Source organism: Struthio camelus, chromosome Z (assembly GCF_040807025.1).
Source record: "Struthio camelus isolate bStrCam1 chromosome Z, bStrCam1.hap1, whole genome shotgun sequence".
Classification (NCBI taxonomy): domain Eukaryota; kingdom Metazoa; phylum Chordata; class Aves; order Struthioniformes; family Struthionidae; genus Struthio; species Struthio camelus.
The window spans coordinates 75455427-75471275 of NC_090982.1; the positions used below are offsets into that span (position 1 = coordinate 75455427).

General features: G+C 38.4%; 2 protein-coding genes across 3 annotated transcripts in view; one reads left to right on the top strand and one right to left on the bottom strand.

The window, feature by feature from the left end:
• The window catches only part of LOC104147824 (sperm flagellar protein 2), a 62036-nt gene extending 56655 nt beyond the window's left edge, over positions 1 to 5381 (bottom strand). Inside the window, exons 1-3 of the mRNA XM_068928566.1 lie at positions 5312 to 5381; positions 4434 to 4536; positions 617 to 869 (exon numbers count right to left, since the gene is read on the bottom strand). Of these exons, the coding sequence (XP_068784667.1) occupies positions 617 to 869; positions 4434 to 4536; positions 5312 to 5369 (414 nt within the window). The 5' untranslated portion in view covers positions 5370 to 5381. The remainder of the gene's footprint in view (positions 1 to 616; positions 870 to 4433; positions 4537 to 5311) is intronic.
• A 209-nt stretch (positions 5382 to 5590) lies between these two features.
• Positions 5591 to 15849, top strand: part of LOC104147781 (prolactin receptor) — a 148394-nt gene continuing 138135 nt past the window's right edge. Inside the window, exons 1-3 of one of the 2 annotated variants that reach the window (XM_068929082.1) lie at positions 5591 to 5629; positions 6383 to 6471; positions 7348 to 7433. The gene's annotated coding sequence lies outside the window, so the exon portion shown is untranslated. The remainder of the gene's footprint in view (positions 5630 to 6382; positions 6472 to 7347; positions 7434 to 15849) is intronic. The other variant, XM_068929083.1, reaches the window with a different exon arrangement.

Consider the following 15849-nt stretch of genomic DNA (forward strand, 5'->3'; position numbering starts at 1 on the left):
CTGAACATTATCATTGAAGACAAGAAGAATGTTCTTAACATACATAGATATCATCTTCATTTTTTTCCGCTCTTTGCTTTATATGCCTATGTTGCAGGCTGCAGCATAATGTAAAGATATGGAGAGATATGTAATAGAAGGAATCAAACCACTGGGGGAATCAAACCACTGGGCACAAAGCTCAATGCAGACTAGTCTGTTTCCCCTACAGGAAACTTATTTACCTAGCTCATTACCTAGATTGCAATGCAATCTGCAATCTGTACTGATTAAAGGAGTAAAACAGCAGCTGCTGAGCAACTACTAGCTGTTCTTGCTACACATTGTAAAGCTGGAGGAAGCTTACAAACAGAGTAGGTAACACAGAATGAGCCAAAGCAAAAGAATACGAAAGACAGATACTCATTATCCTCGTGCGTCACAGATAAGCCATATAACCTCTGTGTTCATCTCCAACATATAGTAAAAGACTGCATCTTTTCCATATAGGTATTGTGTTTAGAACAGAAGATTAAAAAAAAAAAAGTGTGTGGAGGGGAGGCATGCAAACTGCTTAAGAGCAGACACCTTTCTTTCTATATATATATATTTACATAAAATAGAAACACTTCATTACCTCTCTATATAAAACACTTTCAATAGACTTGAGCTTTGCAGGTGCTGCAGGTCTCATAGCTTCCATGGCTACTCCAGTGAGCTTTGCCTTCCTCTTTTTTTCTAAAGCAATATACAATTGATATAAAAGCTTTGTTGCAGCCCCATGCTGCCCTGTCATGATGTCTTGGGCCACATTCTCATTAAATTGTACACCAAGGAGTTGAAGTGTCGGCTCCAGGCGAGAAAAATTGTTAAGTTTTGCATTTGCAACCCTATATGATTAAAAAACAAAACAAACATATTCAAGCCCAATTTTCTGCAAGAAGCATGGTCAAGACATTCATCTCACAACAAGACAAGTGGTGATGGGGGGAGGGATTTTCTTCAAGTGATGTGATACACCCTTTGACTTCAGTTGTATACAGTAGTACATGTAACTGGTTTGTCTACTAAGACAAACTTTTAAGAAAAAAAAGAGGTCAGATTGGATTATATATTATATATCTTGATGCATACACACAAACAGTGCATCTGATAGCAAAAGGTAGCCTCCAAATACAGCTAAAAGTAAGAGTATACCATCCACTAAAAATATGAATCAGACCAAAGTTTCTGAATCAACCCAACTGAGCTCTTATCAGCCAAAATATAGGAAATTTTAAAAAGAGACTATCTAGCATACTAACCCTCACAAAACCTCATCATATTTTTTCCCCCCAATAAAAAGAAATTCAGTCATAGTAGATGTTGACAACAAAGCAGGCTATGATTCAAAACTGAAATAGTCAATGTAAATTAATGCTTCACTTGATATGTGGATTTTTCTGTGGAAATACTCTAGGTCAGTAGATATATAGGCCCCAAAAGAATAAGTTATTCTTACGTTATGATTAACACATTATTACATTTCATCCAACAAATCCATAACTTCTGGCTGAGTCAGAACATCATGCTTTCCATATATACTCTAACATCTGACTTCACAATAGTTTCTTTACAGGAATGAACAAGCTTTGAAATCATCTGAGCTATAGCATAATTCTAAAAAAATGCCCAATTTTAACTTAAGATCTTGTAACTCAGAACTCACTTTACTCCTAGATGAAACATTCTAGTAGCTCATTATTCTCACTGTAACAGTCCAAGCCTTATTTTTACATTTTACTTAAATGCAGCTTACATCATTTTACACAACATTTTTTCAGCCTTTGATTCAAGTTTAAGGTGATCCCTGTTGTCAGAAATCATCTTGCACAGATTTAGAAGCTGTGATGATATCACCTCTTAACTTTTTATTCTGCAATCAAATCAGATTGAGTTTATTGAACCTGCCTCATAATGTTCTAAATCTCATTTCAAGATCATTCTCAGAGTTTAGACAAAACACCAATATTTCATTTTTCAAATATGGACAGTGGAACAGGAATAAGTTTTCTAGTAACAATCTTTTTAAAAAGGTAATATCACTTCCTCGATTATTATTCCCTTGTTTATGCGTCCAAGGACTGTGAAACATAAGCAGCTAATATGCTTAGGTAGAGCTTGACCGGCTGTTCAGGATATCCCCTCTTCCTTTTCAGTTAGTGCCTTCCAGATTACAGCTGCCCTTTCTATAAAGAAAATCTACATTTTACCCCCTCACTCCAAGAGGTATGATCTTGCCCTGGGCAACATTAAAGAGACATCAGTTTACCAAATGATCCATGTATAATATACTTTTCCTTAATAGCACATCACAAATTTTAAAGTATTATTTTATAGACATTAAGTAAGATTAGACAAGCACAGGTTCTTCCAGGAATAACTCCAAAAACACCATATAGTGACTATTACACAGCAATAACTGCTTTTAATATTCAGGAACAAGATACTGGAGTTGAGGAAACATTGCCTCAATTCTCAATAGTGGCCAAAAGATCAAACAATACCAGTAATTACTAAAGGAAATAATTGAGAAAACAGAAGACATCACCATGCCTTTATGAATTCATAGTGTAGCATAGTAAAGAACAGCATATCCTATCTGTCTGTCTGTCTCTCTCACCATAACAAGATGCAGTCTAAGAGAAAAACCCTCCCCTCCCTGCCCCCAGAAGAAAAGCAACAAGGAATGATGAAAAGCACAGAACATCCTCCGTAAGAGAAACAATGCCTTATGCCTTCCCAAATGCACAGTCCAAATGTATTTCAGATATTTGAGGAGGGATACAAGAAAATTTTAATAAATCATGAATGACACAGAAACAATGAACAGCAAAGTGTTATTCAGCTGTTCCTCATAACATAAGAGCAAGGGGTTATCAACTCAAACTATCATGTGGCAGATTCAAAGCATAAAAAAATAATATTTCATATGACTCAATTATCTTGAGACAAGATTTTTCTGCAGGTTACTATACATGGTAGATAGTACAGTGTTCTGGAATTAAAAATAGGACTATTAAATATGAAAATATTAACTTTGGCTTAGAAGTACATAGCCAGAAGGAGAGAAGGCACTCTTGGAAGCATCGCTATATACATATTCTTCCACAAGCATCTGCCACTAATCACTGTCCTTTTTGATTTCACTGAGATTCCCTAAAAACATTTTCAATAGCCTCCCCACTTTCCAAGAAGAAGGGGCAGAAAGAGAGCTGAGGAAAAACAAATGATCACAATCAACAACAAATACAGCATCCCTAACAACAAGCCAGCAGATTCTCCCTTGCAGCGCTCTCTGGAGACGTAGCGGGATGAAAGAAAAGAAATAAGTTTCATAACTGCTAGAAACATCCTCTTCTGCCCCAGCAAAGCAGAGCAACATGCACTCTAGGCCCAACAGTTATATAGGCCTCTCCTTGCACCTGCTGAAAGGATGCTTGACCTTACCTAATCAGGATTCAGCTGGAAACAAAAGCTCAAAGCGCCTTCTTATCAGGAATAGCTGACAGAGATCATCAGAAGTTGCTACAGCATGTTAGAGGTAAAAACCTCCTAAAGCTATCCTTTCCCAGCAGCAGCAGAAACTCTGAATTTGCTCAGAGTTCCCAGAAGTCCACCAATGATCCCAGAAGTTCCCAAGAGATCTAGAAGGTCTAGAAGTAAAGCCCAGAAACTACCGTGCAAACTGCTGTGTCTGTTGGCTGCTTCTATTAGCTGTACTCAAGCTCCTACAAGCTGGGTGGGCTTGGATATGAAGGAGTTTAAATACAAGATGAGAAGTGCAGAGAACATCAAAAAGAGGCCATACAGCCTGGCACGCTTGATATATATTGTGCACCAAGGACTATCTTTTGCCAAAATGGAGTATAAGTCAGGGAACGCTGCGAAGTGCGTCATGAACGTACCAATGTCATCAGATCAGTAGAGGATTTTTCAGTTCTCCAGGTTTTTCCCCCTTCACTGTGGATATACCAGCTTTATTTGTAAACTTACAAAATTCTTATATAGTCTTCCTATACAGAGCCTCACAATGCATTGCCACCAATTTCATTTTAGAGATGCCGCAATGGTCACCACCCCACTAGACCTCAGCATTCCATGTACCTCATTGGGGCAGTGACAATATCTCCAGTCTTGCAGACATCCTGAAGGGCTTGTTGGGCTTTGGTCTAGCATGCTGCTGTCTTCTTAGCTACAATCAAAATGTGTAATTTTCTGGAAATCGTATGATCAAACCCTCTGGAAACACGAAGCTAATCAGTGCACTTAAAACAACTAACTTGACTTTTGGTAACTGCATCAAATCATGAAAAACTGTAGATGCCTTTCCTACTCTGCATTAACAAATCCTAACTGAACGATAAACGTTTTGTCCGATTTCTGTAAGAGACTTCTTATCCATGTACACTAACCTGCTCTGTGAAAATTGATTAAAGTCATCCTGAAGCTCATACTTATGCAGAAGTTCTCCTAGGAGGTAGCCAGTAGAAAATTCTTCTGATAATGATCCTGGAACTAAGTTGGTTTTGGATTTTTTTTAAAAAAAAGATAATTAATAGAATTCATACATTAATCTTAATACAACTCATTATTATTTTTATAATGACATTTGTAAATTAAGTCTAAACTTTGCTAAATACTTTAAAATAATTTTAGAATGCGAATATAATGGAAATGAGTTTTCAAGTTGCAAAGAAATTTGCTTTAAGTGTACTTATTTTGCGACCTGAGGTTTAGTTAGTCATTTAATTTTCACCTTCAGTGTTATAAAGTAAACACCACCACAATTGTCATTAAGACAGTGGGAACAACTATATTTCATAATTACTAAATCTTCTGTAAAAATGCAGATAAGCAAAACAAACACAGGAGATCTAAAGTGCTACTCCCTCCTTGATGAAAGAATGCTTCTCCAAAGCCAAAACTAGGCTTGCCATTCAAAACAAAGCACTGCTTTGCAAACATACTCAAATATTTTTATTCTCTGGGACTCTTATTAGCAGGTGAAGGCCGAGCTCCTCACGTCTCCTGAGCCCACTTGCGCCCAGAGGAAAATTATCACCATCTTCACCTCGAAAATCACTATCTTGAACTTGAAGATGAAAAATCTATCTAGACGCGAGAAAACGGGCGAGTTCATTTGCAGACCAGCCGGAATTAGCCCCGAGCCCCCCGCGGCGGGATGGTGGCCCGAGCCGGCGGCAGCCCCCGCCTTCCCACCCCGGGCTGAAAGGCGAGCCCGCTGCGCCCTCCCGCGCCCCGCTCCCGGCGCGGCGGGGCCCCCACGCACCCACGCTCCGGGAGAGCTTCACCACCTCGTTCAGCCACTCGCACAAAATCTCCGACATGACGGGGGTGAAGGTGGGAGGGCGGCGGCGGTGGTGGTGGTGGTGGTGGTGGCGGCGGCGGCGGCGGCCAACGGCCCACCCGGCCCTCGCGAGCGCCTGGCACCGCGTCCCGTTGCCACGACGACCGGTCGCGCGCATGCGCGGGGTGAGCCAGAGCGCGTCCCCGCCCACTACCGCTGTCAGCCTCCCGGCAGCTGGCGCATGCGCCCTGGAAGGGGCGGGATCGCGGGTGTGGCCGGGGCGGGGAGAGGCGAAGCAAGGTGAGCGCGCTGCGGTGCGCGTGCCCGCCCGGCTTCCTGCGCGGCCGCAGCCGTTGGGGCGGCGCGGATCCGCCTCGGCGAGGGGGCGGTTTGGCGTTGAGCGCGTCGGGGGCTCCCCGGGGCTGAGGCGGGAAGGGCTGGGCACAGCGGAGTTGTAGCTGTGGCGGCAGCGGGAGCCTTCTAGTCACAGGTGGTTGTCGGCCCCGCTCGTTTAACGTCCTGAGAGGTGTTCTTCTGCCGGTTTTTGTCGGCTTCGGCTGGTGGTGCAGCCGCTGCCTTCTCCGTGCCTGCCCTCCCCGCGTGTCTAGCTGCTTGTTTAAAAAGTGTTTAAGTCACTACTACCCCATCGCAGCCGTGCCCTGCTCGTTGCTGAACTCGCTGTAAGGCTGGCGTGGATGCGCTAGAGCAGGAAACGATAGAGGCTGGACAATAATCCGGCAGGATAAAGCACAAGGGGAGATTAATCCGGAGCAATTCTGCATCGGTCCATACAACAGCAAAAATCACGGGGTTGGCACAGTATGAAGGGGAGGGAGAGCAAAAGCTGCTGCAGAAAGCTCTCTTCAGTTAAAATGGACGTTACACACTTACTAGTAAGTTTTTCAGCAGTGGTGTACGCGTAAGAAGACTCAGGGGTGTTCTTGTGCCTGTGTAGCAGCTTGTGTCGTGTGATAAGCCAGCTCGGGGGTCTGAGCTTGGTCTGAAGTAAGCATCGATTGACTTTTGTTTTTTCTTTGCTTTTGTTTTTACTAGGTCGTCTTCGTCTTCTGTACTTCTTTAGCTTCGTGTACGTTTAGTTGCATAAACACGTAACGGTATGGTTGGAGGGAAGGAGCTTTGAGGTAGGAACCAGTGGGTCCTGCTACTGAATGAAACGTGAAGCAGTGATGATCCACCTCCTCCCCCCTGGGTTTCGTAGGAAGTGATTTCAGCAGAGTCTGTGTGTGTGTGTGTATACGTACAGTTAGGAAAAGAAAGTGGTTGTGTTGTATGTGGCATTGGCATGAATCATTTGAAATAGTGTGCATAATTTTGGTGTTCCCATTTTGAAAAGTGTGCTACCAAAATGTAGACTACACAGAAAATAATTACATCTGGAAAATATGCTGTATATCATGGAAATCTAAGTTTGTCAGTCTCTTTTTCCAGAAAAGATCTAAAGATGATTTAATTAATTTTCAGGTACCTTTCCAATACACAGGCAGGCGATAAACTAATTGTAATTTTCAGAAGTGACAATGGTTAACAGTTGACACAAACAGCTTGACTATTTTAGATTCTCTATCCCTAAAAGTCTTCAAAATAAGTTGCTGTGCCTTCATGGAGGGTGTGCTTTAAATCCGAATAAATTGCTGAGTTTTGTAAGAGTAAATGTATAACTCAAGAGTCATTTGTATCAAAAGGGCCATTGTAGAACTAGTGGCATAAGAATCACTCAAGTAACAGAAAGTTAGTTCAAGAGTGGAAAAATACTTAGTACAGTTAATTTTATTTTAAAATAACACTGATTGTTCTATGTGCTGAGATGCGGGTAATAAAATCTTGGTTAGATGAGCATGAATTGTCAGAGATGTGGTTTTAAATTCAGTAGTGATTTGCTTTTTCACTTAAGGATCTCTTAGCTCTTAACAAGTTAATGTAGTTCTATGCAGTTCTGACTAGTGACAGAATAGTGTAGTAACCTGTTTTTATTTCTTTTTTTTTCCTCCAAATTTAAGAACTTAGGAAAGATGTCTGTGTTCTGTGCTGTGAAAGCTGAGTCCTCAGAGTATTTTAAAGAAGATACTTGCAGACAAGAAGTAAGGTAACTGTTCTCCTAATTCAGCCCTTCCTGCAAACACTAACTTTTTTTTAATAAGATGATTATCCATTCTGTGTTCTGTTCCTTTCTTATTTCACTGCTAAGGATGCCAGTGGGAGAGTCATGGAAATTCCAAACTGATTTCCCAGGGGAGATTATATGTTGGATAATGTAACTTTTAGACACTAACACTGGACTTTAGAATGCATCTGACTTTTTCACCAAAAATTGTATTTATTATTATCTTCCTGCCTCGTCCTTTGGACTTGATTTGAGAGAGGAAAGAAAGTCAATAGGTTGTATTTATATTGGTTGAAGGAACAGAAGACATCAAACAGTAACCTGCTGAACGCAGACAGAATTCAGGTGCCATGGATTATCTATTATGTTTCAATGCCTTTTAGCCCCCTGACATAAACTGCATGTATGAAACACAAAGAAGAGCCTATGACATAGTCAAGCCTACAGTTTTTGTGGATATTAGTTTGGAATCCCATGGACATAACAGTAGTATGCACAAAGAATAAAAGGGCAAGGACCCAGGTTTTAGAGCTATCTGTAAACTTAGGCCTTTTTCACAAAAAGGCAATCAAAATCCTTTAAAGGTTCAAGACTCTAAAACGTTGGAGCTGCTCCTCCCAGAATATTCTCTTGGCCACCTGTGGTTGTGACTCGAGGACTTTTTGTACCCAGTTAAGGGTGCGCGTTAACTGATGTGACTGTACCCTGCAAGTACTACAAGAAAGTCCTCACTTTAAGCGCTTGTAGAACAAACACTTGCAATACTAATGTGCCTGTACACAACATGTGTCAAAGAACTGCAGTTACTGCTAAGTAACCTCTCTCTGTTTTAAACAAATGTGTCATGTCTGTTCAAAAACTGATGAGACTGTATGAGAGTCTAGAAAATTCCAGGTACCCAGTGTTCAGGAAAAATATTGCAGCTGGGTGCATTTTTTTTCTGTACTGCAAAGTGAATTATCTATATGTAGATGCATTTCAAATAAAGCTCAGCAGACTACTGGGAAAGATTAAGGCAAGGGAACAGCAGAGAAGTTCTGAGTCTATAAAGGTAAAACAGGGCAAAATGCTTCCCATATGAGGAGCAAATCTGTTATTAGGGCTGGCTGATGTTCTGTTTATTTTCCAAGCTGATAACACGTAAGGAAGAAGATAATTTAACCAGTCCCACAGAACCATAACTCACTTGTTGCCTCTAAGACAGTATGGTTCAGTTTAGCCAGGTTAGACCACCACTGCATTTAGGCATCTAAACCTTATTTTGCAGAGGTCTAAAGAATTTGTCAGCTTCAAACCAGATATTCAGTGTCTCTACTGTCACATGTTTGTTAGGAATTGTCTATAGTGGATAGTGGCCTGTTACTATTGAATAAGGTTTGAAATATTGCTGCTGTTTGGATTGGTTTGCAAGCGTTGAGACTTACTAAAGCAGGGTTTTTTTTCTTTTTTTTTTTTTTTTTTTTAAGTGTATACAAGCACTGACATTACTGAAAGTCTTTGAAGAGCTTCTGAGGCTTCAGGGTAGGAAATTTTACTGAACCGTTTCAAGAGCAAAGGAACACTTTCTATATAAAGTATCAAAATAGTAAAAAGCAACGGAATGTAAACGATGGAAGTAAAGAACCAAACTGCCTAGCAGAATGAAAATTCACATAAGCAAAAGAAAAGAAACCGGAAAGGTTATTAAAACTGGTCTGAATAATGAGGATGTGTCTTAAGGACACAGTAAATTACTAGGGAAATTAGAGATTAGCATGTAGGTATAGGCTTCAGCAAGTCTATAAAAGAGAGCATCACAAAGGAATGGAGAATTAAGGGCATTTTTATGTTGAAGACCACTGAACTGATGCATCCATTTTTGAGCATCTCATTGAGCTTAATAGTTTTTTCTCTGTTTTAATGGCAAATTTTCCTTTAATATCTGTTTGGTAAACTTATTCCATCAGAAAGGGGAGAATTCTGGGAGGTAGAATATGATCTCAGAATGGGAGGCTAGAAGTAGGTGGGAAAAGCAGTAGGCCTGGGCTTAAAGATTGAAAATTAGAGGCTGGAATTTCAGTAAATATTCATAAAGGAATGCAGCTAGCACAGACAGCTAGCAAAGAAGAGGAGGGTTATAGAAGAGGGATAGACCAGAAGGGATCAAGGGGACAGAAATCATCTTTGTTCCAAAGCTTGAATGGAACCTCAAGATTCTGACTCACCATTTGTTTACCTTCAAAAGCAGTATGCACAACATTGGAAAAGGATGTTTCTAATCACTCCTGCTAACTGTCGACATCCACATACATGTATTAGTGTCACAGTTTAATATGATCAGACCTTAAATCACGCACGCTTTTTCCTTGTAATCATTTCCCTTACAAGCACAAAATGGACATGCAGTTGCTGTAGGTGGATGAAAGTTGTTGAATTATTTTTTCTAATTCTCTATGGTCTGTTGTAAAAGAGGGGGAGCTTCAGATGGGTTATTTTAGTGCATTTTTGAATTTAGTCTCTGGCGTAGTGTTTCTGTGAGACAGAAATTGAGTTACTGAAACCAGAATTTTCCAGCCAATTATAAATTGTGCCTTTATCATTTTATGGATGTATTATTTATATACAATGGCCTGATGTATTTTCAATAGTGTTTGGTAAATGAGTCATAAGGCCTCCTCGTTTAATATTTCATCTTCATCATTCCATAAGTGCTCATTAAGTGGGCACCATTTGTCTTATCTCTTCACTATAGCTTTTGTCTAGCATTATTAAAGAATGCTTGTAATGTAACTAGGATCCTTTTGGCTGCTACTGAAATACAACTACTTTTTCTTGTAGAAATAGGACAGCTATTGTGCACTGATAATTCTGTTCAATTCTATTTCTAAGGTAGAAAATGAAGAATAATGTGTCTGTTTTGGAGTGCAGAGGGAATGCAAGTATCCACAACGTAACTAAGTGATGTGGAATTTGGCTAGAATCCTTGCACCTAATGCCAGTGCTTGAAGGCTTAGATATTAGTTTTTTCTCATTATGTTGAATGAGAACATTGGTCAAGCATACTGTATATTGGAAATGTTCTTAGGCTTTCACAAACGTGCTTTAATCCACAGTTGTTAGCTAATTAGAGTAAAACCGATGATGTAAATAGTCAAGAAAAATTCATGTTGATGTAGCTAGAGAAAAGAGAGACCATGGGCTAAAGAGCCCAGTTGCTCCTTTTAATAGTAAATGAATGATGACTCATGGTATTATAATACTAATATACATAATTTAATTTTATAAGGAATATATACATGTAAACATTCTTTGCTATACCATTTATCTTCTCTTTTCACAAGTGGCAAATTTCTCTGGTCTTATGCCAGAATCAGTTTGTACTTAGGTTGATTCCAATAGATGTGTAATTTTTTCTTCTTGGACAACAGAGTTGTTCATAATGGTACAGCTAATGTTGTGTTTGTGTTTAATAACTACTGAAATATAGTTTTGTTTAAGCATTTCTTTATGTTATTCATAAACAATTTCCCTCCTGACTACATGAAATCTGACTAGAAGATTTTAATGGGAATAAGAATTTGGCCTTAAAATAAGTGAAATTCCATAAGGAAGCTTAAATTAATAGAGAGTGAATGAACAGAGGCACTAGTGAAAGATGAAGATAAGGCAGCCAACAGTTCATGCTTCAGTCCTTAATTCAAAATTTTCTTACAAGATACTCTGCTCATTCTTTATTATGAGATGTGGGCACAAATTAGCATTTTAAAGAAACAGCAGGAGTTAGAGCAGTTGGGGACTTGTGTGGAGAGGGAAGGACTCCCTTACAATTACTAATTAATCAGTTCAAATCATATAGCAACACAGAATGTTCTATATTCATCCCAGTCGTAAGAATTTAAGATACTGTGCTACTCTGCCTCTGATTTTCTGCAGCTGTCCTGCTGTTTATTCCTATGTCCAGCTCTTTCTGATCCACTAATTTTTATTCTCTTCCATAATCAGAATTTTTCTAACCCCTATATTTCCATTTATTTTCTTCTTCATAATCCTGAAGTCTTCACATATGATGTGTCTTCTAATTTTTCATCGACTACCCTGTCCTTTCCTAGCACCATTCGTATGCATATTTTGTTTTCAGCATATTTTATGGACATTCTGAATCATGTGTGATATTTACATTTTTCCACCATATCAGCTCTACTCATTTTCTTTTCTTCCCATTTTCTCGTGTGCTAATAGAAACTGTCTCAGTTCTTTCTTAGGTTCAATGGCAAGAGTGTGCACCTTCTGGCCATTTGAGTCGTGTGGAAAGTGGTAGGCCAAAAAACCCTTCAGCTGTTCCTTTTGTACAAGTGGTTTGTAACCCGTGTGGCTGTTTGCCGTATGCCTATCTAGACGATTTAGTGTTTTTGCAAATTACAGTTTTGAAATTCCTTCCCTAAAGGGATGGTGGATGTCCTCTTCTATCATCGAGAAGTGTTGCATGAATGAGATTTAAAATGGAAAACAAGTAAAATCATGGTTGGAGCCTCAAGTATGTACAAAACCAGCTGGTAAATATGCCACCTTTTAGAAAAGTAATGTTAGACAGAGGATTGTATCTTGGGAAGCTCTTGATCAAGTATCAGAAGATTTGCCTAGTTATGCCTGTGTTCACATTGTACATTGTGCCTTAGTCTGAACCTGTGGTATAAGTTCTGGTTTATCTTACCCAATTTGTATTCCAAATCTGGCACACCCTTTCTGCCATTGGGTTTCAGAAGCTGCTTGCACCCCCTAGGATCAGCTACTTCTCTGTGTGCTTATCCTTTTATGCAGAAAGAATGCTTCCAAAGAAATAATTACCAATCACAAGTTCCTTTTTAGCAGCATACTGAGAGCATTTGTCGGATAGACTGAATCATTAACAAAATCCACAATGCACCATTTTCTTCCTGTCTCTTCTGAAAACTCCCCTGGGAGTAGTGATTTGAAGTAGTGATATTCTGTTTAGGTATGTACTTGGACAGATCCATCTTCACTGACGGGAAAGAGATGATATGTCACACCGCGCTCTCTCTTGCTTCTTCTCACTGATAAATTCTGATAGTAAAGGTAGTTCTGTCCTTTCTCTTATGTTACTTCTCACTGTTCTGTTAGTTCTGTTTATAATGCTGAATGTAGATCCTTAGGCTCTGCTGTCCAAATCAGCTATTTCAACAGCAGATGTAAGAGTATATTGTTAGTGATATTAAGTGTTTTCCTACATATTACAAGAACTAGTTTCCGTGTAGAATTCATTCATTTTTGATGTTATACTCAGAAGAGGTTTCAAAGCTTTCATATAACCTTGAATGGAATTTTTGCTGCTCATCGTAACATAATTTCTTCTCACATTTCCATTCTAAAATGGAAGGGATCACGTTTTATGTGACAAGTTTCCTCCTGCATTAGATTAGATTTTTAGATTTAAAAAAAAAACATGTAAATAAAATTTTGTCTTATTCCATCTTTTGCTCAGTTTCCCTTTGGATGGCTGCAGAAAATTCTTTCCCTAAAGTTCATAGCTGCTGCAGACACATAATCCATGTATTTTGCACACATCTGAAGAATCTTATAGAAACAGAATAGTCCTTATCCTCCATTTAGTGAGGGGTGTCTAAGTTCTATGTATACTTTTTTGGTTTCCTTGAGAGTATAATTCCTTTCTTATCATACTTGCCATAGCAAAGGCCCTAAGCCTGTAACAGGCAAGTGCAATGTACTATTCACTAAGTTATTTTAAGTCAAGCAAATTCTGTACTTTGGTTTGAAATTTTCACTTACAGATTAATGCTTAGTATTACTTGAGTGGGCCAGATGGAGTGTTGAAAAAAAGCTTTCATTTCCAAACAAGAAATAAGTGTACCAATATTTTAACAGATTTTACAGCTCACTCTGCACCAACTTCCCCTCACTTATATATACCAATAAAAATTAATTATTTACTGTGTAATATCATATTTGGAACCTAAGATTCATATAATTCTGTTTCTGGAATTACGCAACTACTTCCTGTGATTAACTGCCTTGGGAAAGTCTGTTCAACAGTCCTTTTTAGGAATGTCTTTAACGGTTTCTGTTCCATGGTGAGAGAAGAATCAGATGTGGAAAGCCCGGAAAAGGCAAACATCAACCAAAAGCAAATACGTGATATTGCAGCACTACAATTACTTTTTTACAGACCCAGGCATTCGTGCAAACAAAATTAAACTGCACAGCTGTTAAATTCATAAGAATCTTGGTTCAGTTGTTTCAAGATGTGATCATATTATAATTTTCATGCATGTAAAGCTCAGGAATTAGTTTGCCTTGCCTTGATATGTTTACATAGAAGCCCTTGTACTAGTGGGAACGGATCTTAGCAGTAGCAACCAACCCTGACTACCTCAGGGAGAAAATTCAAGGACGCTTTGGGAAGTCAAACCCTATCGATCTATCTGCCTGTCCGCTGACTACGTACCTTACAAAAAACTGTAAGATTCATAAGAGGAGAGTAATCATTTATATGAGTATGTGTGGGTGTGCATGCACATGCGTGTATATGCTTTAAATATTTTAAGAAAGTGTCCTACAGTTTTGAAAGGCCTTTCACAAGCATGGAGGTCAGGATTTCAAACTGCTAATAAACAAAAATACCAATTCCTTTCTTACTGCTGCAGTGTAGTTCTTTCTCATGAAATTATTTATTTGTATGAAAATAAAATCATTACCTTTAGAATTCAGGACAAAATGTAATTCATTGAATGGATCATATTATTTGCCTTCGTGATACAATTACAAGAATAAATATTTTTGAAACTTGAATAATTAAACACAACTTCAAACATTCACCTTTCTAATTTATCATCCATCAGCTGATTGGTACAAACAGTACAGAGTGAGTATAGCTGTTTCTTAAAGATGTCTCCAGCTCAGTTTTTCCTTTTGTGAAATAGATTTAGTTAACATTGGTTGCCTTATGGACTTGTCTTGCTATTTAGAGAATTTGTTTCTATTGTCCCTGTAAATGCTGTATTTACAAGCTACTATTTACAACTGACTTGGAAGATTAGATACTTCAGTCCTCCATGTAATGTATCAGCTTCTTAACCAGTAGTCCCTACAGAGGTTTAGGTTTTCAGTAGCTGTGACTGTTTGTTTTTTTTCTGTGGTGTGATTTATTATTACCTACATCTTTATTATACATCAGACACTTTCAAATATGGCTAATTTGTTTTCCTTCAGTTTTGAGCTGAATGTGATAATGCATTTTTATTTCACAGCTTGTATTTCATTTATAAAGATGTATCCTCCCTACTGAAAAGATTTTTGTTATTGCATTTTCATTTTTAGGCAGGATGCCTTACAGTGTTCAAAGTATGCAGGTGTTGTTCAGCCGTGGCTTATGAGACAAACGGATAGTGTGAAAATTTAACAAGCAGAAAAAGCTCACGTGTTTTACAAGGTACATGTTACAGGAAATTCAGAACAAATAAGAGAAGCATGAATGATGTAGTTAGTAAATAATGGAGATGTTCAATTAATTTTTTTACAGAATTTACATAAAAAGCTTATTTCAATTTACTTCAGCAAGAAACAAGTTTAGTGGTATGAATGTTACTTAAAAGTAAGAAAAAACTTGGGAAATGAGCATTTTGATTCAAAACTAAATCTCTCTTCGGTCATCATCAGTGAAATACATGGCAAACTAGTATGAATTATGTCAGAAAGAAATATATGTAGTAGAAAGTAGAGGCAAGGGTAATGCCTAATAGAAATTCCCTTAGAATTCTTTTTGGTCTGTAAATCTGTTGACAGTTCCCTTACCAACTTGCTACATAGTGTCCTGAGTCAGGGGATGTTTTAGGTGTACTAGCAATAACTTTTACACATTCCGTTGAGTAATTTATGCTAACTTCTAATGGTGGTTCATCTATGAATTTTTCACAAATTAATCTTATTACAATTCCACGGGTGAGAAAGCTGCTGTGATCCTCTTTGTCAGAATGATATACCAAACCTGTCTTACTGGCATTATGTTGCATAATCACCTCTGCACTAGTTTCATGAAAGAGCTATCTCAATTTCTGACTTCCTATTTGGTACTGAAGCGTAAAAAAGATAATTGAGGCTGAGCAAAATTCTGCAGTATTTAATTTCTTCTTTAGCATGCATTGTCCTTTTATGTGTAAAGGATTTCTTAAAAGTACTGTAGATATTATCCTTTATGTTATATAATGCAATACTACTGTTGGAAAGCTTATCTATCCTAATATTCTGGATATTCTCGTGTGGTGTGTATTCCATATGCATCCTATTTACATTTAGTGCTGTAACTGTAACTTTCTGGAGTAGTGTTTGGGGAAAAAATGTGATTACAGCTCAAACTCTAATGTATGAAATAGCAAAATTCCTAAAA